Here is a 26,318-nt window from a genome sequence, read left to right as displayed (position 1 = left end):
AAGGGGTTATGTCCCATAGGTTGAGAACCACTGCTCTCGACATGATATTTGATTCATGAAATTGTTTCCCTCAAAACAATATTTATGCTCTAAAATGACCTCATCTATTCTGTTGTGACCTTTTCACTTTTTTCCATCTGATTTCCCCAGGTATCAGGTCTTTGGGACCATTTCCCATTTTGTGTATAACTTAATGTTACAGCATCTTCAACATAGTGTGCTGGATAAGTGACTCCCAGGATGAAGCTTCTTATAGAAAAGCTATACTTACCAGGAAAGAAACCCAAACAGTGCATTCTGTGTTTTGTGTGTACACATGCATGTAGAGGATGAATGACAATTTTCTTCAGAAACAGCCAGCTACTTTTGAAACAGAGTCCCTCATTGGCCCAGAGCTCACAAAATAGGCTAAACTGACTGGCTAGTGAGTTCCACGGATCCTCTGAACCCCACCACCCCAGCTGAGATTACAAGTGGGCATATCCAGACCTGTTGTTTTTATATGGGTTTTGGTGTCAAACCCAGATTCTTGTGCTTGCAAGATGATGAGTGCTGTATAGACAAAGCCAGCTCTTCACTCCCACCCCTCATTTAAAGTCTTGGGTTCAGGAACCTGTGATTGGGGCATACACATATCCTTGTGGCATTGATGGTTGCCTGTTGACTTGCTCTCCAGAAAGATGACTCAATGCCCAGCTCTTTGTTGTGGGAGACCTGAGGAGTCTCAACCCACCAATTTTGAAAATAGTTGCTATCACATGGGGGACAGTGGTAAGGGTAAGGTAAAGAAAGGGGGCAAGGGGCCGGCCATAGAAACAATTTGCTTGATTTTTGAAAAACTATTTCTTTTTGAAATCCCCCCCCTTTTTATTTTTGCAAGAAAGGATCCTTTAGTAGATCTTTTATTTAGGATCAGTCAATAGTACCTTGATCTTTGTATATTTAAATATGCTTGATTTTGCATTTCCTTTCAAGTGGCAAGTTTAGCTGGTTATAAAACTTTAGGTTAGCTGTTAATTTTACTCAGCATGTTAGAAGTATTACATATCTTATTGTTTTCTGCCATCTTGTTGCTGAATCTTGTTGTTCTTTTGTAAATATTAGGGCATCTTCATGTGGCTTAGAATATGCAATATGCTTTTTTTTTTAAAAGAATATTTATTTATTTATTATGTATACAATACTCTTCTGCAGGCCAGAAGAGGGCACCAGACCCCATTACAGATGGTTGTGAGCCACCATGTGGTTGCTGGGAATTGAACTCAGGACCTTTGGAAGAGCAGGCAATGCTCTTAACCTCTGAGCCATCTCTCCAGCCCTGCAATATGCTTTTTTGATCAAAGAATTTGGATCTGTGCTTGGTTCTGAAAAAGGATCAGCCACTGTCTGATCCATAGCATCCTGCCATCTGCTCGCATTCCTTCACTCTGGAATCTCCACCAGATTCAGATCTAAGTCTTACCCTTTTTTCTTGTCTCCTCACTCTTCATTTATGTTTTAATTGAATTTTGGGAAGCGCCTCACTAGTCTTTTCCAGTTCACCGATTTTCTCTTGAATTATATACAGTCTTATTTTAGATACATATTAAGCTTTATTTATTTTAATCTTTCTTTCAACTCCGAAATTGCTAGTTGATTTTGTTCGCATTTCCTAGTTTTGTTTTATTGTCTTCTGTTCTTTTTCAGTGTAAATCACTGCCTCATCTGTAATTTTTTGAAAAAATACATTCAAAGGCTTCATAGATTGTTTCAGCATATAAAGAATAAGGTTTCATTATGCAACTTTTCAAGTAAAATTTGTTCTTGTTGTTTCTCCCTCTGCTCCTGCCTCCCCCCCGTCATCTTCTATGTCTTTATGTCACTCGTGCCCTTCTGCACACACCCCACCTCTGCCTTCGTAACACTCCTCGTACCTGTGATGACTCAGCGGTTCAGCGCACACTGGCTGCTCTTTCAGAGGACCTAGATAGATTCAATCCCTAGCATCCACATGGTAGCTCACAGCCATCTGTAGCTCTAGTTCTAGGAGACTGGTTCTCTTTCGGCCTCCCAAGGCATCAGGCATATTTATGGTATGCAGACATACATACAGTCAGAACACCCATACACATAAAATCATAACAACAAAAATAATTATCTTTTAAAAAAATTAACCTTAATTTTAGTAAGTTTATATCCTGTTAGGTAATTTTGTAGACTGCCCTATCTTGCGTAGACCCCCCCCCCCCGCCAGGTTATATGATTTTGTTTTGTAGATCTATTTAGAGTGTCAGGAGCTTTTTTTTTTCCTCATGGCTGTCCTGCCCACTGTTCTGTTCCCCTTCTGTCTTGCAGGATTACAGCTGCACTGGGTAGGTCCCTCTAGATTGGAGTCTGGTACTTGAATCAGCCTGTTCTTGGGGCAGAATTGAGATTGATGCCTTGTTTTAATGTCCCTATCTGCTGTGACTAAATTAGGGAAGACATATATCCATAGAGTACTCTGTGCGCCTCATGTTGTTATTGAACCTTGGTGATTATATGCTATTGGGCATCTGATTCCCAGTGATGGATTGATACAGGAGATTGAAGAGTGGCATTCCCATTCACGTTTCTATGCACGTAGCCAGGATTTGTCTCAATTGGAAAGAATTCATTGTTCCTTTCTTTAAAATCTGACCTCCACAGAGTCAAAGCTTTTAGAACTTTACAAGAAGCTCTCAAATGTAACTATGAACACTGGCAAATCTGGGAAAACTATATTCTCACTAGCACAGACGTTGGGGAGTTTGCAGAAGCCATTAAAGCTTATCACCGGCTCTTGGACCTACGAGACAAATACAAAGATGTTCAGGTAGGAGGTTCACATTTTGTTATTCCAGCTTGGTTTTACTGTTTCTCTATTCTGTGATATAAGTTGTTTTTTTTTAGTATTAAACACATGTAATGTATGTAAACCGCATTTCTGTTCTTCAGTCATCCATTCTGGTTACTTACAGTTCCTGGCATTTCGATGTTAAGTGCATTGTGCAGTCACACACAGTGTTGCTGCAGCTCATGTCTGGAAGGCTGACTCGTGGCTTACACACATACTGTCAGTGTGCAGAGACAAAGACGCTCTTTGCATTACTTATTCTTTGGGTAATGCTGCCTTCTGTGGTTTGTAATAGTGGGAGCAAATTCTGTATACATTCATGCAGCACTTACAGCGTGCATCCAAGGCTTGGACAACGTAGAAAGAATGGGTGGTATTTTGTTTACAACACTGAAGATATAGTCTTTCTGTTTATATGAAGTTATTCTTGGAGAGAGTATTGAGATTTGCAGCCATTGTGTTTTCTGCATAGTAGCATGAAATAAGCAAGACTTTTTGGATTGAATTATAATATAAGGCAGTGTACAAAGAGACAATACTCAGGAGTTTATGGGTTCTGGTGTCAGAGGGCTAGAAAACAGCACTTTATTCTTTTGCTCTTGTAGCAGTCAACATATGCTATTTAAAAAGATGAAATTTAATTTATAAAAACCATACAACACAAACGCAGAAGTAAAATCTAATATGTGATAATACCTTGCAAATCTCATGGCATAAATACCCCAGTTCTAAACACAGCTTATCACAATCCTATCTTAACTCCTCTGTGTTTGGCTCATGTACATGTTTTGAAAGCATACCTATGTAATTGGCCAAGGTGACTTTAAGGCTTTGGTTCCATGTAATTCACTGAGAAAATCTATAACTTCAAGTAGAACTATGCACACGGAGGAGAGATTCTAACTTTCAGTCGGTCTTTCTCCTCCTTTTTCCTCCTCTGTCTTTCATTGTAAGTATTGTCCACTGTGGGAAGAAGGGATTGCATTTTAGAGTCCAGACTTTAGTTTAAGTGCAGGCTAGGCTGAGAGTACGGCTCAGTAGTGGGCACTGCCTAGTTCTGTCCCCTGCACACTTTGCCTCTTGGGGCAGGGCACAGATGATGCTCGAGACAGATCTCAGTGTGTCACAGCCCACTCTCCTGTACTTAGATTTTGTATTTCAACTGGTTTTAAGGTCTTTCTTGATTAAGAAAGATTTTAGAAACTTGTTTTTAAAACCTCAGGGCAAGTGTAAGTCACTTGAAGTGGCATTATTTCCTTTTTACACTTGGGATTAATTTTCTTGCACATGTGTAAGACATGAGCCACGGCGCTGCTCATTTGATGTTACTGCACACTGAGGTCCTCTGTGCTTCCCTGTCCCTGTCACAGTTTGAGTAGGAGATGTGTGTCTCCTGGAGGCCTATGTTTTCAACACTGTGTACAGCTGGCAACACTATCTTGAAGGAGGTGAAGACAGGCTGGTGGGAATGGGCTCTAAAGGCTAGGTCTTGAAAGGTTACATCAGCCCCTGGTTCCAGTCTGCTCTCTCTACCTCCTGGTCAGTGCCATGTGATGTGACTTGGCCACACATTTGTTCCTCCATGAGTGCCATGCCTCCCCACTGTCCTTTGGTGAACTGCAGTCCTTTGCCATGTGAACCTGCACAGATCTTACTTCCTTAAGCCGTTTTCTTCCATCAGCTGATACAGTCAGGGCACAAAGGGACCTTGTTGTGTTTGTGTATCTGTAAAGACCGTTTATTTCTTGAGGCAGAGTCTTTCACTGAACCGGAGCTTACAGATGTGACTTAGACCAACTGGCTAATGCCCTTGGGATCCTCTTTCTTTCTGCCTATGGAGCCCTGGATTTACAGGCGTGTGCTGTTGTGTCTGGATTTGCAGGTGTGTGCTGTTGTGTCTGGATTTGCAGGCATGCACTGTTGTGTCTGGATTTGCAGGCATGCACTGTTGTGTCTGGATTTGCAGGCGTGTGCTGTTGTGTCTGGATTTGCATGTGTGTGCTGTTGTGTCTGGATTTGCAGGCATGTGCCATTGTGTCTGGATTTGCAGGTTTATTCTATTGTGTCTGGATTTGCAGGTTTATTCTGTTGTGTCTGGATTTGCAGGTGTGCTGTTGTCTGGATTCGCAGGCGTGTACTGTTGTGTCTGGATTTGCAGGTGTGTGTGCTGTTGTGTCTGGAGATTGGACTCATGTCCTCAAGCACTTATTTGATGAGCTGTCTCCCCAGCCCCTCAGAAAACTGAGATAAAATTGATAGGCTATTAGGTGGCAGCAGGGGTGGGAGGTGAAGGTTGGGGAGGGCACAGTGGAAGATCTTGGTGTGGAGTTCTCTGGGGTTAAATTGGATAGACTTATGTGCCAGTGCATAAGGAAATGAGACACTCCCCTACTTCCTGTTAAGACTTACGTGGACAGTCTCCAGTGGCATTCTGCTCGTCAGTCACACTGGCCTCTTGGCCAAGCCCCTAAGTGACCGTGGTAAGTCAGTATGATACCATTTTTCTGCTCTCACTTGCCTCTCATTTGTCTTTCATTCACTTTCTGGTGCGAATGGGTTGCCTTCTAAGTCAGTCACTTAGCCCTCGGTAATCTGCATATTCACCAAGGACTAGTACCATTGGCTCACTGGCTTTGAGGATCCAGAAACAGTCCTGATTATTTTTTCATGCTTGACACCAAGGGGCTAGTGCTATAAAGAGAATCTAAGTGGTTCAATTTAGAACCTTCTCCTGTAAGAGAGTAGGCACAAGACTTGTGTGGTCCATGGTGTGTAAGAACAAAAAGGGAGGGGAGGTCGTGTTTTTTTTTTCTTTTTGCCATTCTTTCCTGCATTCTAAGGAACACAGAGGACTAGTCAGATGAGACATGGTAAAGTGATAACTATATTTACCAAGAGCTTGCTGTGTGTTGGATCCTATTCTGGTACTTAGCACATATCAGCTCATTTAATTCTCAGTGCAGCTGTGAGGGGTTGGTTTGTGCTATCAGAGGCTTTATCTGACCTGGAATGTATATGTATGTATGTCTCCATTCCCTGTCACCTTCCGTATCCTAAAGGAACCGATGGCTAAAATAAAAAGGCCATCTAAAGATTATTTTGAAAAGGAATTTTTTTTTTTTTAAAAAAAAAAAGAGTTGTGAAGTCACCAAGGTAATGCTGATTTTCATTGACTTTGGTATATCAATTATGGTAAAACTGAGAGACAAGTATTTCAGAAAAGGCAAGAAGATGTGGAACAATTTTTTCGAAGGAAACAGGATCTGTCTGGATGATTCCTGTCTTTTGCAAGTATAGCAGCTGAATTGGGATTGGTGAATGTTTGAATTTCCTTTTCTAACTGGGCACCAGCTCCTGAGCCTCCCCATCCCTCAGGATGAAGCAAGTTGTTACGATGCTGCTGCCATGTTTGTCTGTGAGCGGATGAGCTAGAGGAAAGGGATCGTGCTGCTCCGTTCCAACAGAAACACTCTGAGAGTAATTATTTGATTCTAAAGATAAAACTCCGAGTTGTTTACTTGGCTAACAAATAAAAGCACAGTAATAAATAAAAGTAACAGTAAAAGGACCCAAGAAACACATTTAAGGGATATATTTAAACATTTTTCAGAAAAAGAAAAAAATCTTAAGCATAACTTTCCCAGCACAAATTGCCTGCCGTGCTTCACCTCCCATCCTGGGCTGCTGAGGACGGGGCCAGGGCTGGGCACCTGCCAGGCAAGCGCTCCAGCACTGGGCCACAGTTCCAGCCTTAGCTGTTGTCCCAACTGAACGTTTCAAACTGGTTATAGCTCCTCACTCCTCTAGTGATATACACTCTTTTCTTTTTCTGTTTTCCTTTTGTTGGAGGTAGAGGTGGGGGCAGGGTCTCTCTACATACCCTGGCTGTCCTGGAACTTGCTGTGTAGACAGGGCCAGCCTTGAACTACCTACCTCTGCTTACTGAGTGCTGGGATTAGAGGCATGTACCACTGCTCAGGTTCTTCTAAAACTGTGTTTTCAACCACAGTAAATCGTGCTGGTTTCCATTTACAATTTTGTAATTCTATGTGTGTCTTAGCACATTGTCTTATGGGAACTTTTGTGAAAATTTGCTTGTTTACGAGATAAAATTATTAGAATTTATTTACATTCATGGACAGTTAACATTTTCTATTTTTATTTTCCCCTCATTATTCCATTATTCTCAAATCAGAGTGTTGATACACAGTTACTTTATCTTAGCACAAACATTTATTTTAATGTATATGAGTGTTTCGCCTACATGTACGTACACCACATGCATGCAGTACCCATGGAAGCCAGAAGAGGACATTGGATCCCCTGGGACTGGGGTTACAGACAGTTGTAAGCTGCCGTGTGGGTGCTTGGAATTGAACCTAGGATCTCTGGAAGAGCAACCAGTGCTCTTAACCACTGAGCTATCTTTCCAGACCCAAAGCATGAATATTTAAATAACTTTGTAATTAGTTTCATTAGAAGTTGAGTGTATTTTGCAGGAGTCCAGGGTGACTTTGGATTCTCAAGACTGTCCTCCTGCAGTCCTGCTGTGTGCACCGAGATCTAGCATTGAGACTGTCCTCCTGCAGTCCTGCTGTGTGCACCGAGATCTAGCATTGAGACTGTCCTCCTGCAGTCCTGCTGTGTGCGCTGAGATCTAGCATTGTTCTGTGAAATGTCTGTGAAGCACGCTGAGCAGCATCATGGTTCTCACGGTGTCATGTTAGAGCTGTTAGCCTGATGTGCACATTTGGACTTACTGAGGAAATAGTACCGAAAGTGTCATTTCTAGGTAACCAGTGACTTAGGTCAGCTGACCTTCATTAGCACCGTAGAGAACCCTCAGACATTCAGTTGTAGAAATAACATGGGAAGACCATGTGTCTGTTTGTTTCTTGGGGAAGCCCTGTAAGTGGCTCTCCAGAGAAATGTCGTAGAATTCTGATGGCACTGGTTAGCTTCTGCAGCCATGGCAGGATCACTTTCTAGTCCTGGTTACTGGCAGTGAGCTCTGGCGTATGCAGCTTTGGAGTGTATTGTCTGTGGCACACATTTCAGCAGTCGGTCCGTGTCCACCGCGATACTTGGTAGATGGCCTGGGATGGTTTATCTTGGGTAAAACTTAATTTGACTCGATGTATTTGGTAGCAGTTGTCTTTCAGAAAAATCTCTTGATATTCTTTGGTTTGACACTATTGACCCCATTCTATTTTAACTTGCTTTGAAATACTTTTATCTTTTCCTTCCTGTGTACTGTACTAAAGTTCTAACCCTCATTCTTTTTTTATAGGTATAGATTATGTGATTTAGTTTTTTCCCCACAGTGAATATATAAAAATGTATAAATTTGTATTTATTATAATACAGACAATGGTGTAAAGTAGATGTAAATTATCCTGTATTTTTTCTTCTTCTAGTATTTGTAAAGGGAGTCAGTGAGCGAGCCTCTTACCTGTATACCTTTGTTGTTGTTTCTTCAGCCTTAGTTGAGAGTGAAGATTGGTAAAACTCAGCCATAGTGTTCTGTATCAGCACCACCTAGCATGGTTTTTCTAACGTCTGCACTTACATTCTTGCTCTTCCTTATCAGTCATTAAATCTGATTTTTGTTTTTATGATTAGTCCCTGTTCATTTTCCAAGTTTCTACAAGTGGGTGAGCAAATCCTTGTGTGGATGCTTCTTTCCTTGGACAAATTCTAAATGACCTGTTATTTCTTCCTGGTTTCTTAATTTTGGACTTATTTTTGATGAGTTGGTGTCTTAGGGTTTCTATGCTGGAAGGAGACGCTAGGACTGTGCAACCCTTATAAGGGAAAAATCTTTTGTGGGGAGGGTCTCTGGTTCAAGTCAGGGTTTCTCTGTGTAACTGTCCTGTAACTCACTCTGTAGACCAGGCTGGCCTCGAACTCACGGAGATCCACATGTTTCTGCCTCCTGAGTGCTGGGGATTAAAGACGTGTGCCACCATGCCTAGCTAAAGGAAAGCATTTAATTGGGGCTGGTTTGCAGTTCAGAGGTTTAGTTCGTTATCATCATGGCAGGCAGGCGTGGTGCTGCGGAGGTGGCTGACAGTTCTGCATCCAGATCCACAGACAACAGGAAGAGAGAGACACTGGGACTGACTTGGGCTTCTGAAACCTCAATGCCTGCCCCCAGTGACTCACTTCCTCCAACAAGGCCACACCTGCTCCAAGAAGACCACAATAGCGCCACGCCCTATGAGCCTATGGGGAAGGTTTTTCATTCAAACTACTATAGTTTGCAATCATTTGGAAAAGGAATTTTAGTTTTACATAGTAAAATCTAATTTGTTTGGGGAATTAATCACATATTGAGTGCTTAATATATTCTAGCCACTTAGCATAGATTATCTTTATAGAGTACACAGTATAAGGTGGTGACCATTACGGTGAGGCCTGGGAAGTGTATGTAGTTAGTGGGAACTGAAGCATTAGAATCACACGTGCTCTGATGTCTGTGGGAAGCTTTGTGTGAAGTATTTCCTCCTCAGATTAAAGTTCGTGTGAGTGGTTTCTAGTAATATTTTCTTAATTGAAGTGTAGGTTACTTGTAATTAAACATGCAGATTATTAAGCTTTATGCTTTTTGACTGTTATATATTCTAATATAACCATGACTCCCATTTTTGTCATTAGAGTCCTCTTATGTCCCTTCTGGTCAGCTGAGCCACCACCACCCTTTCCCCAACTAAGTAATTCCCGTCAGGTTTCTGCCATCACAGTTCGCTGCTGCTTTCCAAGTATCACATAACTATCATAGATAACTGTATATTGATATTCTTTGTGTAGATTTCTGTTTGATATTTTCTTTGGAGTCATGAAAAGGTGCTATTGATGGGCAGGAGGGCACATTGCCAACCAAATTAAAGTCTTAGAATAAATGATGATTGAGTATTACCTGAGAGAAAAGAGAGAGGAAACAGATCCACTTTGTATAATTACAGCTTTGGAAAATAGATGCTATCTCCAGTCTACTGCGGAGGAATCTTAGGCTAGCAGGGTAAGCTAATAAAGTTGATGTGTTCTAGCTGACAGGCCTTGGAGAGCAGGGGAGCCAGGGCTTGAGACCTGGCCTCTTTAACCTAGAGCTCTGTGTGTGTGTGTGTGTGTGTGTGTGTGTGTCTGTCTGTGTGTACATATGTGTATGTTTGCGCATGGTTGCATACACACTTGTGCCTGTGTGCCTGTAGAGGCCAGAGGTCCATGTTGGTTGTCTTCCTCAGTGGCTTCTCATCTTGGTTTTTGAGACAGCTTCTCTCACTGAACTGGAACCCTTTACTTGGCGAGAGTAGGTAGGTAGCTTGCAAACCCCAGGGATCCTCCTGTCTCCGCCTCCCTAGTGCTAGTATTATTTACAGTCACAGCAGCACTCCTGGTACATGGCCTGAGGCTGTGAATTTGAACTGAGGGCTTCCTGCTTCTCCAGCAAGCAGCTTACTGACTGAGCCATCTGCCTCCCTAGCATCACACTGCCACAGCTCTTTAGATTGTTTTGGGGTTTTTTGTTTATTTGTTTGTTATTGAGAAGGGACACAAAGGAAACCGCTAAGCTGGCTATCTTCTTCTCCTAACTGGGGTTTGGGGAAGCCAAGTGTTAGGTTTATTGGTCCAGGAAACAGCATCTTACTTGGAGATCTCCAAGTGGAGAGCAAAGTTAGCCAAACAAGGGAGGTTGGAAATTGCTTCATTTCTGGCCTGAAGCCCTCCTGGAAGTTTTTGTAACAGGACCCAAGGTAGTTCTATCCCTTCCTGCTACGAAGACCTCCAGGATTAAGAGGGCTAAACCCTCTGCAGTGGGCCAAGATTGTGATGAGATTTGGCTGAGGACCTTAAGGTTAGTGTTAGGGAAGAGGATGGACATGCGTTCTCTTTTTGCCAAGATTCTCCTGCGTTTGTGTTGGAATTGCCTCTCCATTATGAGAGGCCTTCCGCTCTCTTTGGAGATGAGTGTGGTCCCCACAGTCATCTGCACTTGGTGCATTCCTCAAGCTTGGTCTGGGATAGAGGTGAGAAATAGATGAGGTCAGGTGCCTCGGGGTCTTGGCCTGGGAGGTAGGTGACAGAGATCTTCTTTTTGTGGTTGGTTGTGGACGTCTCTCAGCACTGCCTTCTCTGTTTTCAGAGCCTTTGCTTAGGCTTTGGCCACAGACGGCAGGGACTCCTTTCTTCTCTGTCAGCACCATCTTGGCAAAAAGCTATAATGGGATTTTGATTAATTTAGTTAATTTTATTTTTTTCTCTGTCCCATATTTATCACAATAAGCTACATCGTTGTCATTTTAAAAAATCTCTTAAGCATCCAGGCTTCAAATATTTATTTAGAGTGTTTAATGATGCACCAAATGAACTCCAAATGGACTAAATATATGCCAAATACTTCGTCTCCTAGAAAAATTAGGAATAGAAGAGAATGCTTACTAAAGGCAATAAAGGAAAACTGGAAGGAATTTTTATGACCCCATTAAAAAAACATGTGACAAATATTTATAACAAATAAGAAAGGCAAAAAGCTAATAATATCTTTATGATATAAAGAGTTAACATCTGCTATAGGAATGAAGGGGAACTGAATGTAGAACCCACAAACACATTCACGTAAGTAATAGTGGCATACTTTGAAATCTTTATTATAAGAATAGAATATTCAATATGTACAAAGTAGTGCATCCATCCATAAACCAAAATAAGTTCAGATGGGCGAAATATTTAAATTGTAATTCTAAACAGAATGATACTGTAGGTAAGTGTAGATGGGAATTAGGCAGCCTGAGTTTGTCCCCCACCTCTCAGCGACTCACTAGCCATGTGACCTTGGGCAGGTAGTTAACCACTTCATGCCCCGGTTTCATAAGGTCGGGATGAAATGGAAGGAGTGTTGTGAGGCTCAAGTGAGTTAGTACACGTAGTGGGTGTGGCCTGCTGCCTGGTGCGTGCAAGTCCTTCGGAAAACAGTTGTTATCATCGTCAAGCAGGGAAGTCATAAAAGCACTTGAGGAAAATTTGGTAGGTATTTTTATCATCTTGGGGGTGGAGGAAACACATATAATTAAGAAATCACAAGAGACTTATCATCTAAAACTTCTGTACATGGGGAGGTACTTCTGATTAGTGAGCAAAGTGTGGGGTCATTAGCCACAGAGGGGACAGGCCGTGAGGGTGACATTGTTTTGTGACTTCCTGCACTGAAACCAGGCCTGGCCAGGTGAGTGCCTGGGAAGAGCTTGTTTGGATGTTTTCCACAGTATCTTGGTTCTCTTTAGAGCTGCTGTAACAAATTTCTACAAGCTTGGTGTCTTACATAAAGTTTCTTCTTGTCATTCAGCTCTGAAAGCCAGAAATCCAAAATCAAAGTGTTAACTTGTCACATTGCTGAGAATTCTAGAGGGAAACCCTTCTAGTTTCTAGTGGCTTAGACCTTTCTCCTCTTATGAAACTCAGCCATGTCTGCATCTTCTTCCCTGTGTGTCTGAGTTCTGCTCCTTACATGAGAGAAGCCAATGGAATGACATCCACTCCCAGCCACTCAGCTGAGGGACCACCTTGGTCCGGTATGACCTCATTGCCACTAATTCTATCTACAAAGACCCTGCTTCCCCCAGACATATTCTGGGGCCCAGGTGGACATGAATTTGAGAGAAACTTTATTTTGCCACCATTTTATACTCTCTTTCATGGAGAAAACAGCTGTAGGTCTGACTGAGAGTGTGGTGTGGATATGGGAAGTCTTCAGACCTGATCCAACACCTCACTGGGAGCTGGTAGAAGCAGCAGAGGTGTCTTGAGGGGAAGCCAGAGAACCCCCAATTAGTCATGCCAAGGGCTTTCCTTTAGACACTATCAGAGGTTTGAATGCCTAGGAACGACAGGGAGTTGCTAAAAATAGGAGGAGGGCTGGGCCAGTAGAGGATTCATGTGTGCGGCCCTCAGTGCAGTCGCCAGCACTAGGGGAAAAATAGGAGTAGATACAAAAGATAACAAATCTTTTCAAGGAGAGACAAGTGGGCCAGCAAGATGATTCAGTGGGTAAAGGAGCCTGCCAGCAAGGCTGACAACCTGAGTTCAGTCCCTGGAACCCACATGGTGGAAGACGAGAAATGACTCCCCTGTGTACTGTGGCATATACATATGTTCATGAGCGTGCATGCGCGGGTACACATATGCACACATCCAGCACGCATATTTAAAATAACACGTATTTTAAAATAAAATAAGAGGCATGCATTTGTTTGTGTGTAATATTAAGAAACAGGCACCAAGCTATGAAGAACAAGTTAGAATGTCTAAAGAAGGCTTTTGGAAACTATGAAATTAAATACCAAGATGAAAATTGTGCATGAGTACATACACATCGGTGAAATGTTCCAAGCTCTCCTTAGGTCGAGAAGGGTGTCCAGACCCGTGAAGGGTGTGCAGACTGAAGAACTCTGCAGTGTAGACTATTAGACTTAGTCTCAGAGAAAAAGGCTAATGAACTTCCCCTTATAATTGCCAGGGAGTAGATTTATCCCTTTAATGTATCATGGTACAGACAGGAAAATATCATTAGTATTGAAAGTTACCGTTGTTTTCCAAATATGTGTAAGTAATTTAGCCATAGAAACAAATCAAAAACCCTTATCTCTGCTCTGCTGCCAACCCTTCTCTGTCTCCTGTGGCCAGCTCCTGGTGATGTGTCTGCCTGAGGCCTTGGGAACCCATGCCATTTAGCACTGTCTGCTCTCCTGCTGAGGGGCAGCTGGCAGGGTGTGTGACCCTGGCTGCAGATGCCTGGCCGGCAGCCTCATCAGGCACCGCTGACTGCTGGTTCCTCACCTGGTTTTGGAATTTCTTGCTCCCCTCACCAGGTGCTTCTTAGCCTCTTTCTTACTCCTCCTTTTCCTCCTCTGGGAGAGTATCCCCAAGTATAGTCCCCTCACTAATTTTCTTCTGTGTAGTAGGGGCTCCCCAGGGCATCTCATTCATTCCTTCAGTTTCTCCTCCCTTCCCTGAGGTAGGTATTTCTGAGCCTGACCTTTAGTTCTCTTCCTTCCTTGTTCAGGTCTTTCTTGCTGTGTGCCCTTTCCACATGTCCTGGTTTGTTTCCTGTTGGCTCCTGCTTCCCTCAAAATACTGCTAGTCTGACTGATGTATAGTGGGGGGAGAGGCTAACACCCACAACTAAATGGAGCTCTTGCTGGTGAACTGAGCCATACCGGTGCTCACCTCTGATCGCTCTGTCCCTCCTGCCTGTAGCTGACTGCTTCCTCAGGAAGCTCCTGACTCTGCCAGACATATACTTCCCCATGTCCATCATCTGAGCGATCAGTTTACCCTAGAATCCGGAAGATCTGGAGGGAAGAGGAGCCAGGCTGCCTGCCCCTCTCTCTGCAGCTCTGACCCAGCCCTGATGTGCTTGCACGGTCCCTGGCTTGCGCTGGGCTCACACTGCTCTGTGTTGTGTTTGGAGCATGCTGGTGGCATATGGCATGTGGGTAGTAGGTGAAAGAAGAGAAGGCAAAGTTCACCCACTTTGCAGCCATCTCTGGATCTTCACGTCTCTCCCCTTCTTCCCAAGCTGCTTCTGTTCATGGCGGTTCTTCTGTTAGTTCTCTCCTCAGCCCAGCACCTAGCTGCTTTCCACATGGTGTCACAGGCTGGGACTGGAGGAGCTGGCAACATATGTTAGTTTACAGTGAACAATAAAACTTTCACATTGGGGGAAAAATGAGGTCAGTGTACATTAAGAAAAAAATGTTAATTTCTTGGAAAGGAAATATATTTAGTTCATAAACATTTAGAACTGTTTAAGGAAATGGTGAGGTTTAATTTCAATGATACCTTAAAAAATACCTTTTATTGAACACTTTTCAGAGATTGCTGATAATAGAGAGTAAAATGAATGTCTCCACATACTACTTGGTGAGCATCTGACCTACTGCCTTTTTATATAATAAAATGAATGTCTCTGTATATTCCTGATGGGCGTCTAACCTGACTGTGCCCCTTTGGAGAATAACTAACACACTGGAGTCCTAAAATATTTATTTCCTTTGACTCCACAATTTTGTTTTTGAAATTTTAACCCAAAGGAAGCTTCAGCATAAAAAATCTTTAGGTACAGAGATAGGTACTCAGTATTATTTATGCTCCTGTCACCAACAGTGACCACACACAGAAATAGCCTGTCTGACTGCGCAGGAATGTCCAATCGACTGCACTCTACAGGCCCAGGTGAATAGCTTGAGTCTGGTAAGAGCATCTGGGAAAAAAAAAATAGAAAAATTTGGTGTCGAATGTTAAATGGCAATGGTAAGATAAAATGGTTCACATGATGTATTATAGGCTCACACAATAACAACTAGAAGGAAACCCAGGCTAAACATTAGCAGGGGAGAATGAGAATCTTACTTCCTCTCTCTTTCATCTGTGCTCTAATGTCTTCAGAGAAATTTTAATAAAGTAACTTAGAAAACAAAAATCTGTCCCCTTGGTAGATTCTAGATTTAGCAATGAACAATGAAATGATAGATGGTAACGGAAAAGCAGGGACTGTGCTTTGTTAATTAGTATGGCACATATTTGAGAGCAGGACTCAGGCTTGCATTGTGAGTTTACACATCACCCCATGCGTGTGACGTTGGAGAGGTTGTTCCAGTCTTTTAATCTGCATAGTGCACAGGGCAGCACACATTGCTGGCTGGATTGAATGTGCACATGGAACTGGACACTTAGGAGATGCTCTAGCCACTGGACTGTTCCCATCTCAACCCCAGAGCTGAGAGTGGTCCAGGGGTACAGTGCTTGCTGTGCTAGCCTGAGGTCCTGAGTTCTGTTCCCAGTGCCCACAGAAAAACTAGGCACGGAGGCCACATCTGTAACTGTCATGCTCGGGTTGGTGGTAGAGACAAGCAGGTTCAAGAGTTTGCAGTCTAACCGAAACAGCAGTGAGAGGTCTATCTTAAAAAAAAAAAAAAAAAAGCTGGGTGTGATGGCAGGCAGATCTCTGTGAGAGCTCGTGGCCAGCCTGGTCTACTGTTGTGCAAAGTTTTACTTACTTGGCTTTTTGGGGGCCCGCCACCCTGATCCCAAATAAATCACACTCAGAGACTCAGAGGCTCGTTCTTAGTAAAGAATGCCTGACCTTAGCTTGGCTTGTTTCTTGCCCGCTTTTCTAATTTAAATTATCCCATCTACCTTTTGCCCCTGGATCTTTTCCTTTTCTTGCTTCTGTATATCTTACTTTCAGCCTTACTCTGTGGATGGGTCCTGGCCCCTAGCGTCATCTCTCCTCCTTTTCCTGCTCCTTCTCCTCATCCAGTGTTCTCCTCCTATTTATGCTCTGCCTGCCAGCCCCGCCTGCCCTTACTCCTGCCCCGCCTGCCCTTGCTCCTGCCCCGCTGCTGGCCGTTTAGCTCTCTATTAGGACCATCAGGAGTTTTAGACAGGCAAAGAATCACAGCTTCACAGTTAATCAGACGCAGCATAAACAACAGTCACACACCTTAAGATAGTATTTCCAACAGTCTACGTAGCAGAGCTCCAGACCAGTCAGTCCTTAAGACAAACAAACATAAATAAGTAAATAACATAGAGTGCAGTTAGAAGATACCTGAGGTTGACCTCTGACCTCACATATACACGGTTACATGCCCCCCCCCCATCAACCTGACAAGTCACTTGCTGGGTCACCTTGACAATTACTTCTGCAAGCCTTGTTTGACTTTTTTGTTTTTTAGTTTGTAAAGTGGCAGCAGACCACTGCTTCCAAGTTATTAGGAGAATTCAGTGAAGTCAAGCCAGAAGCTTGGTGTACATAACGGGTGCAGAAATGGAGAAGGGCGTGGAAGGCTGATGCAGTGGTTGGCTCTGTTTTCCCATGGGTTTATTTGTAACATTAAGAAGTAGGGGAGTGAGCAGGGATGGGAGGGCTGGCTGGAGGTGAGTAAGCCAGCACGTGCTGAGCGCATGTCTTTGCCCTGACAGATTTGGTGGAAAGTGAGTGGTGTCTACGGTGGCTGTAGTGAGCACTATCTACATTCGCTCTGCAGTGTTCAGAGCACCTGTGTGTGCAGTGACTGTGACGTCAGTAGAGGACCCGTCCTCAGCCTCAGTACCTCTGCTTGATACCTTCCCAGGCAGTTCCTCATGTACGTGGATGGTGACCGCTCTGCTGCTCTGGATGCAGCTGTTTTGACTGGTCCTGGAAAAAGATGCCTTGCTGCCTTAGGAATGTGGACTCTCATTACCCCAGGGTGGTGGAGCACTTGCATACAGAACTTTGTATTTCCAGCGAGTTCCTAGTGCTGACAGCTCATGAACCACACTGAGTAGCAGCGGGTCTAGAGTATTCTCAAGCTGGTTCTTTGGCTCTGTGTGCCATTCAAGGAGTGCAAGATAAGGGTGGTCTTTGTGTGTCTTCAGGGAAGTTGTCTAAGATGCACAGCCTAATGTAAATATGGCAAAGGTTTCGTGTTCTGATGGAACCTGCTGTAACCTGTTTAACCCACCAACCAGTCTTCAAAACTCTGAGGTACCATTTGAGAACATGGTATTCTAGAAAGTTGCTAATTGGCAGGCTGACTTGAAGTAGTGGGAGGGAGAAGAGATGCCTTTTGAGGGTCGCATGTCAGTGCATTGGCAGCTCCCCAGTCGGCATTTGCAGCAGTAGACCGCCACAGTGCAGGTGAAAGCCGTAAGTCCTTCACTGAGCTAGAGGATCTGTAGGGAGCGTGGACTCAAATCTGCTGCATGTGGCAGGGGAGTGGGAGAGGAGCATGTGGGCTGACGTTCACGTTGCTGACTCTGCAAGCAGGCTTCACCTCGAGACTGTAGGAAGGGGCCTGTTTCACTTTTACAGGTGTGCAGGTGGCTGTGAGATTTTGGTGGAGCTGCCCAGTAGGTATTGGGGCAATAATCCTGGGGTTTCAGAGAGAACCCTCGCTGAAGCTCCCTGTGTCAAAAGCATATTTCAGCTCTTCAGAGTGTCCTCCAAGTGAGAGGAGACAAGCTGCAGATACAAGCCCTCCAAGGAGCCTGGCAGGGAACATCTAGAGAATGGGTGGCTTGGCTTTTAATTTCACTTTTAAAACGTGTTAACAGTAATATCCAAATAAGGCCACAGTATTCAGTGTCTGATGATGGAGCGCAGCCCTTGGCTCTTTGTTACTGTTTGATGGCCGCTGGCTCACTGCTTTCTTCTGTGCATTTTTAAAGGTCCTTAAAATTCTGGTCAGGGCAGTGGTTAATGGTCTGGCTGATCGAAGTGGAGACGTTGCCTCCAGCCTCAAAGGCAAGCTGCAGGAGTTGTTTGGCAGAGTGACCTCAAGAGTGAGCAATGATGGAGAAATCTGGAGACTGTATGCCCAAGTTCATGGAAACGGGCAGAGCGGCAAGCCTGGAGAGAATGAGAAGGTCAGTGCTGGGCCTGTCTGCCCTGGGCCTCTGCCCCAGATGGAAGAATAATGGCTCTGCCTTTTCTTTGTTTGTTGGGGTTTGATTTTGTTGTTGTTGTTGGTTTTTGTTTTTTGAGTGAAGGATGAAATCAATAACCTGAAACAAAACTAATGCTTAAATTCAGTGTCTGTGTGCGTGCGTGTGTGCCTGCGTGTGTGTGTGTGTGTGTGTGTTTGTGTTTGTGTGTGTGTGTGTGTGTCTATGTGTGTATACATGTGCATACCATAACAGGTACCATTTGCCTTTTGGATACAGGCTCTCCTCTCCCACTGGTTTGGAATTTACCAAGAGAATTTACCCAGGGAACCCCAGGGGTCCCTGTCTCTGCCTCCCCAGTGCTAGAATTACAAGCGTGTACTGCTATGTCTGTCTTTTTTTTATTTTTTATTTTTCCTGTTAAACACGTGGTTCTGGGGATTGAACTTAGGTCCTTGTGCTGACAAGGCAAGTACTTTATTGACTGAGCCCCCTCTCCAACCTTCAAATTCCCCCTTACGTGCTTTGAATTATGGGCATGCTAAGGCTTACAACATCCATCTTTTACGTTTCATGAGTTTTCTGCAGAAGGGTCCCTGTTCTGCAGCACCCGATGCCCTGTGCCCTTCACTCACACCTTTTCCACAGGCGAGTGGTTAAGGACAAAACAGAAAGAGTGTGTAGATCTGAGATGCAGCTGCAAAAGGGAAAACGTTAGCCCAGGAGACAGGAGCAGGAAATTGCAAGTGCATGCATGGCACTTTGCAGGGGACACCCTGCCCCTCCTGCTAATCCCGCTCCAGTTGGGCCCAGCGGAGCCCAGAGTTTCCAGGGTTGGAATCATTGTGTTGTGTTTCTTTTCAAAAGATCACAGCAAATCAGATGAACTCCTTGCGTGGGTTTGGAATTAGCCACGGTCCAGCTAATCTGTGGGATTCTTAGCTGTTTTCTCCTCCCTTCTGTCCACACAGCTGGTTCTACATGGCCTTGTCAGCCCACAGAACACATATCTCATGCACGCATGCACACTCCTGCTCTGTGTCCTTCCATTTCTCCTGAATTGTGACTCTTTAGAAAATAAGAACACTTTTGACTGTGATGTCTCCATCAGCAACTTTTAAGATGAAACAAAAGAACATTTTAAACATCTGTGAAATTATATACCTGTTAACCAGCCCATAATTTTTACCCAGTTCATGCCTTCCTTACTGCATTCTCAGCTAAGAGGCTGGAGGAAATCTGCACTCTGGCCTTCTTGTTGTCCTGATTTGGGAGTGGCGACTGTCCAGATAACATCCTTGGTTCTCAGAGTTGTTTGTTGCTATTGGATGTGCATCCTACCCTCTCTTTGATGGTAATTACAGAGATGCCTCACAATACAAATGCTGGTTTTCAGTTTGGAATTGGTTCCATATGACTTCCAGAAAGCAATTTGAAATGTGAATTCAACTTGTTATTTTGAATGTTGTTCTTTCTGTTTTCGTAGGCATTCCAGTGTCTCTTGAAGGCATACAAGTGTGATACACAGACCAGTTGTTGGGAGAAAGATGTTACAGCGTTTAAGGAAGTTGCTCAGAGAGCCATAGGACTCGCACATGGTATTCAATATTCATATCATATTTTAATGCATTCTTCATTTATAAAATAGTGTTATTGAAAAACCAGGTTCCATTACTTTCTGATTGCTCCAATATATTGAAATAGTTGTATTTAATTTAGAAACATTTCTAGAACATCTGTTATATAGTAGACACATAATAATAGACACATAAGATAACTCAAGACAGAGGCTTCAATGCTGCTTGAGTAAGTGATAGAACCCAGTTAGAACTTGTAAGAGTAAAATATTTTTACTCCCAAGAAGCCTCTAGTCCACACAGAGTCTTTATTGATTATGTTGTATTGAGAAAAATCATTAGCATTTCCTTAACTGACAGAAGTGCCAAGAAAGACTCTTCAAAACGTGCAGCTCTCTGGAGTACTTAACATTCCTTATATTTTTATACATATATAAAAATGCAAAGTATAGTACCTGTCTTTGGGAAATTTAGAGTCTATAATTTGGAGGGGAGATAACCTTTTCTATAATAAAACATTTGTTTGTTAGATAAATATAGTTCAGGTTTAAACTCTCTTGCATTATCAAAAAGTACCAGCTAAATTCAGCAGTGCATTGCTCTATTGGTAATTGAGTGCAGGGGTGCCGTGCCCTGGGAATATAGTTCCAGTGAATTAATAAAGTCCCATTGTGAGCCTCCTGCCCCTGAGAGTGACAGCAAACGGGAGCCAGTGAGGAGCAGTGAGAAGGGCAGAGCTCCAGGACCGCTGTTACTTCATGCTGAGTCTGCGACTCAGTGTCTCTGGGCCTTTGTTTGGTTGCGGGTAGAATGGGAGAATAGTTACCGATGCTGTTAGGAGGAGTCAGCACGATCTTTCCGACACGTCACAGTATTTTACCTGTCATTTACATGTAGATCTCTCGCACCCCCACCCTGTTTCTTCTGAGGTAGAGGATCTGGTCCATAAGCAACTCCAAAAGAGAAAAGTGAGGGTGGGAATAAAGTTTAATTGCCTGTAAAGAAGTCACAGGATGTTCAGATGTTCAGAATGGGCTTAGTAATTATACTCATGGCCTTTCAGACCTTTGCCGGGAAGAATATGAATGTCCAGTTTCCTGGACCTCCTAACTACTGGCTGGAAGGTAGAAAGTTCGAGGTGATTACAAGACTGTTTTGGGGATGGTTGCAATTCTATGGCCTGTGCTGGCCTTGTGGTAGAGGAAGCCAGAGGGGTTTGGTTCTTTGCCTTTGTCCTTTGTGAACGTGGTATTCTGTCTAGGGAGCTCCACTGATGTGTATATGTATGTACTTCGCAGAGTGGGGTTTACTCTGAAGAAGCTTCCTTTAACTTGCCCTCTCTGAAGCACCCAGCTCTGTGATGGTCAGACAGAGGTAGTTTCTGTAATTACCAAGCGTGGCTTTACGCCTGTCCACTCTACTCTGCAGGTCAGAGAAGTGCTCCAGAAAGCCTTTTTCTGACGGCTTGGCACAGGTTTTGAACTGTTGTTGGCACCCGTAGGGCGACTGGTGGGGAAGAATAAGTGTCTGTTCTCTGGGGTGTCCACACTCGAGTGGGTTAGTGTTGCATTCCCACTCTGCAAGCAGGCTTGCGTGTGGATGGTTCAAATTGACCGCAGTAGCTCTTAACTCTGCCTTTGCTGCATTGTCCTTTGTGCTCCCTTCCCTTCTTTGTCTTCTTCTCCCTCCACCCCAGACCCTGTTCCTCCACACACACACCCCTTTGAAAAGGAAATACAGCACTTTATAAATCTTGGTGCCTGTTGGATTGCCAAAGATAAGCTTTGCCATGGGCCTCGGCTGATAAGGACAACAAGGCAGTCCCGGAGTATGGAGACCTCTGCCCTGGTGCTGCCCTTGGTTCTTTGCATCATTGGAGGATGGTTATTTCCAGTCTCTGCAGTTCTTCCTCCCTTCCCCTACTGCCCCCGCCCCCGCTATCTGAATGCCTTCTGGGAGTGAGAGAGGAACTGATTGAATGTGTGTCCTTTTTGTTTTTTCAAATTGAAAAAAGTACTTTTTTTTTGAGACAGGGTCTCTCTGTGTAGTCTTGGCTGGCCTGGAGCTTAGTCACTGTGTAGACCAGGCTGGCCTCAAGCCCAGAAAGATCCTGGGTTCTGCCTCCTGAGTGCTAGAATTAAAGGCATGCACCATCACTGCCTGGCTTAAAAAATGAAGGACTTAAGAACTGGAAGTACAGGTGCTTCTGGTATAAACAACTAGGCATTAAGCAAATGGCCTAGCTGTGCTGTGTAGAGGCAGCTCCTCCTCCTCCAGCTCCTCCTCAGTGTCTGATCATCTGGGCCTCTGAACATGGGCTTAAAGTTAATAATCAGTGTGCACCTGCCATGAGGCTATTGAAGTCTGATCATTATTCTGAAATAGATGCATCAAACCCATTTCCTGTTGGCCATAGATATTATTAATTAGTGTAAAGCTGTTTTGTCAGCCATAGGTTGTTTCTTGCGATTGCTTACAGTTTGCAGCTGTCATCTATGAAGTTGTAGTTATAAACTAGGATCTGCTTTTGAATTTAGTGAATATAATTTTTTTAGTTTATTGTTTTATGCATGGATGCTTTTCTGCATGTATGTCATTGCACCGTGTGAGTCTACAAGAGGGCATCAGATCTCCTGGAACTGAGTTCCGTATGGTTGCGAACCACTATCTGGGTCTGATAATCGAACCCAGGCCCTCTGGAAGAGCAAGTGCTCTTAACCCTTGAGCTTCTCTCTTCAGCTTGTGAGCATAGTCTTTAGAGATGGAAGGATCCCAAGCACCGTTAGTGTGGAAGTCTTCACTTGTTCTTACAAGGCGTTAGCAGCCAGCCTTCCTCCAGGGAGGCGTATGCTTGCTCCCTTCAGAATCATAAGTCTTAGAGGAACAGGCTCCCCACAGTGCTGGAGGCAGAGTTTCTAGGAACCAGCGATTTCCTTCTGAGCTGATACCAGATGTGGCCCGGGAGCTCAAGTGCCTGGCCTCGGTCACAATGTCTAAATGAAGACATGCGGATTGTTGATGCCAGTTCTCCTAGAATGCTGTAAAATTGGGGTATAAAAGTGCAGCAAGCATTTTTGTGGGCCAGTGAGATCAGCAACCATGCGTCCTCCTTAGTGACTTGGGACCGTGGACAGCCACACTGAGACGTGCAGCATCAGTTTTGATCCTCTGAGTGTGCCTTGCTTTTGGTTAGGGTTTTTATCTTTGCCCAGTTCACTGGTATGCACATTTGTATGCATATGTATGTGCCTGTACATACACTTGTGGGATCCCTGCCTAATGTAACTCATCTGAACACACAAATTTTCTTCAAAATTCTCCTTTGCCGTGTTTGCCTAAAGAAGGATGAAGGATAACTGGAGTGTAGCTCCGTGGTAGACAAGTGCTTGCCCCACATGCCCAGGCCTGGGTATGAGTTCCCAGTACCACCAAGCAGAAGGCGAAAGGAGGGATTAGGGGTGTGAAACTTGTAAAGTTGACTGTTGCACATGCGCAGTAAATAGCTGCTTTTGAGCCCTTGATGACCAGCTCTACAGTGTCCCCTGTGCTTGTTTTGCAGTGGCTATAAAGTGCAGTGAGAGCAAGTCCAGCCCCCAGGAAGCTGTGCAGGCACTGTCTTCAGTTCGACTCAGCTTACGTGGTTTGTTATCCAAAGCAAAGGTGAGCATGGCCTGAGTTCATCAGAACTGTTGGGCAGAAGTCATCAGTGTCAGGTCACTCCTGTTTTGATAAAGGTTCTTCTTATTAGATCCCAGTGAATCATTCAAAACTGGAAAGGATTGCCTCTGCACATCTCCTTGAAAACATGTTTTGATCGTTTTGTATCAGAAAAAAAAAATGCCTTTTGTAGTTTTGAATTGGGTTTGGTAATCTGAATTGCACTTTAGAAAGTGAAAATGAATAGAGCTAACCTTTAAAGCTTGAACAGTCTTGGTTTGTGCAAGTCTGTCTTCTGACTTTGGGAAATAGGATGTTGAACTCCCCCCACCTCCCATCAAACAAAGAACTGTCTTATCAATGCAGATAAAACACAGAAACGGTAAATCTGTAGGAAATTTAAATAGACTCTCACGGGTCATTCAGGCCACGTCCTCTCGGGGCAGAGTGACCCCTCTGTCGTCAGCCCCTTGTCGTCCTACAAGTCGCTGCCGAGGTTGTCGTGAGGGCTGTGGGTGGAGCTGTGAGTCAGATTCTGCTCACCAGATTTGTCATTCTTTGTAAGCCTCAGTTTTTCTGCTCCTCTTACCCCATGAGAAGGAGTGCAGGTCCATTGTGAGTTGTAAGCACTGTGATTCCTATTGAAATGTGCTGTGTGTTTGAGTTCTTTGCCTAAAAGATATATTTTCTACTCAGCACACTGCAGCAATGGTTAAATCAGTCTGCTAGGAAGTGCTGTTCAACACTACAAATCTACTCAGCTTGGTTGAAAATAAATCATATGTCACAGCGAGACATATGAACATGTGTGCAACCTACCTCTCCTCCCTGCCCATGTATGGCTGTAAAATCCTGAAGATGATTTTCTTGGTTGCCTGGTTCCTGACTCACCAGGCAGGCACAAGAAATAGAATTTTGTTTGGATGAATGATGTTCATTCATCCAAATACCATTATCGTATAACATTGACAAAAGCAATCAACATTTAAGGCAGTTGGCATGAAGAACAAAGCAAGAGGTTGAACCCAAGGCCTAGGGCACTCTAGGCAGGCGCTCTACCACTGAGCTAAAGCTGGAGATCTCTTGAGTCCCTGAGGTCAGAGACTGTTTAGATTTGTTATTATTTGGTGTGTACCTTTCTGGGGTCTAAGCAAACACTGCCTTGCTGCTGCACTGTTGGTGGTAGCATCATGCCACTGGATGCTATGTTGCTGTGTTGATTCCATGCTATATCTAGATTGCTTGGAAGAAATTGTCATCTTTTGATGGTCATATTGTTTTACATTGCAGCAAAATTTTACAGATGTGGCAAGTGGAGAAGTCTCTGGAGAGCTCACCAACGAAATCGCAGCTCTGAACGCTCAGGAGGCTGAACTGCAGGACCTCAGCAACCAGCTTCGAAACCGGTACTGACTCTACTAGGGACAGCTGCGCAAAGGCACCTTTGCCTTCTCGGATTCCTCAGTACCTGAGTATCTGAAACACAAGATGCTGATTTTTAAAATAAATTTGTTTGCTGGCAAACAGGCTTATTTTGTGATGTTCTCAGATCTTTGCAGTTCTAAAGTTCATGAAGCAGAAAGGCTGTTTGTACTCTTGTCTAGTTACTGGTAAGCAAGTGTTTGCGTTCTTGAGGCAGTCCAACACAAGGGGTCAGCACAGGGATCGCTCTTGCTCAGCCTACCGTGAGTGCCTCATTCTTTGGAAAAACTTAGTATAAATGTTTGGGGGTTGGGGCACCCTCAGACACTAAGCTTGGCTATATTACTGTCCAAAAACGATAAAAGAGTCGACTTGGCAGTGAAGACATTTACACTCGTTGAGATTCTGTGTCTGTGTCACAGGCACGGGCTTGTCTAAGTTGGAAGTGTGAGTGTGGTTTAACTTCCAAGCCAAGAAAATGCAAGAAAAGAAATGATACACCCAGATTACAACTCCATCGTTAGCTACTAGGAAGCAGGCTGTTAGCTCTTTATGGTATATACCGCCAGCCCCAAAGAGGTTGCTTAATAAGCTTATTGTGGGTGAAGACAGCTATAGGTGGTGCCATATAACAGAAACGCCAGACTGAAATGCTTTCTTAGTAATGTCAGTGGGAGCAAATACTGAAGGTGGCCGCTGAGCTTAATACTCAAAGAGTACAAAAGTCAATGTGAGGAATTGTTAGGCTCCTGACTTGAATCACTCAGTTTTGGGTCCTATGTGCAAATCATTTGCCCCTTGTGTTTTTCCATGTTCTTATTTATAAGATGTAAAGAATTCCTACTCCGCGTCTCTGATTTCAGCGGTCTTTGGGATTTAACATTTCATGATCCATCACCATAAAGTAGTCTGAACACTTAAAAGGTCTTTAAAAACTTCTTTCATAAATGGATTTTGCTTATGGATGCAAACACTCTAGTCCCTTAGCCATCTGTTTCTCTTTTCTGCTATCATCCCAGCCTTCACAGGCAAAACACAAATATGTCCCAAAGTTTCTCCTGTAAAAGACAATAGTACTTTTTAAAAATTCCAATAAGGTGAGGTGGCAACAGGAGTTATGATTTAGGGTCTACTCGAACCTTCTAGGGACGCCATTGAGGACTGGGTGGATGGATGAATAGTGGGGCAGATACATGGGTGGAAGGTTGTTGTGGGTGACCACGGATGGTGGAGCAAGGTTTTAAATGAACTCTTTGTCAGTGCCCAGCTGGGAACCCCAGCTCGTAAAAGAGAAATGGGTAGGAAAGAAATGACCCGAAAGACAAGGGTTTCTGAAATCGAGTGAAAGGCTGCAGTTTTCACTTTTTTCTCCTTTGAGT

At 43.8% G+C, this 26,318-nt stretch overlaps 1 protein-coding gene across 1 annotated transcript in view; it reads left to right on the top strand.

The window, feature by feature from the left end:
• Positions 1–25,041, top strand: part of Ttc27 (tetratricopeptide repeat domain 27) — a 120,013-nt gene extending 94,972 nt beyond the window's left edge. Inside the window, exons 16-20 of the mRNA XM_038320546.1 lie at positions 2,668–2,833; positions 18,068–18,265; positions 19,770–19,881; positions 23,420–23,520; positions 24,808–25,041. Of these exons, the coding sequence (XP_038176474.1) occupies positions 2,668–2,833; positions 18,068–18,265; positions 19,770–19,881; positions 23,420–23,520; positions 24,808–24,930 (700 nt within the window). The 3' untranslated portion in view covers positions 24,931–25,041. The remainder of the gene's footprint in view (positions 1–2,667; positions 2,834–18,067; positions 18,266–19,769; positions 19,882–23,419; positions 23,521–24,807) is intronic.
• Positions 25,042–26,318: the final 1,277 nt, after the last annotated feature.

The sequence above is a fragment of the Arvicola amphibius genome, chromosome 2, assembly GCF_903992535.2.
Source record: "Arvicola amphibius chromosome 2, mArvAmp1.2, whole genome shotgun sequence".
NCBI lineage: Eukaryota > Metazoa > Chordata > Mammalia > Rodentia > Cricetidae > Arvicola > Arvicola amphibius.
This window is presented reverse-complemented; position numbering and strand designations above follow the sequence as displayed.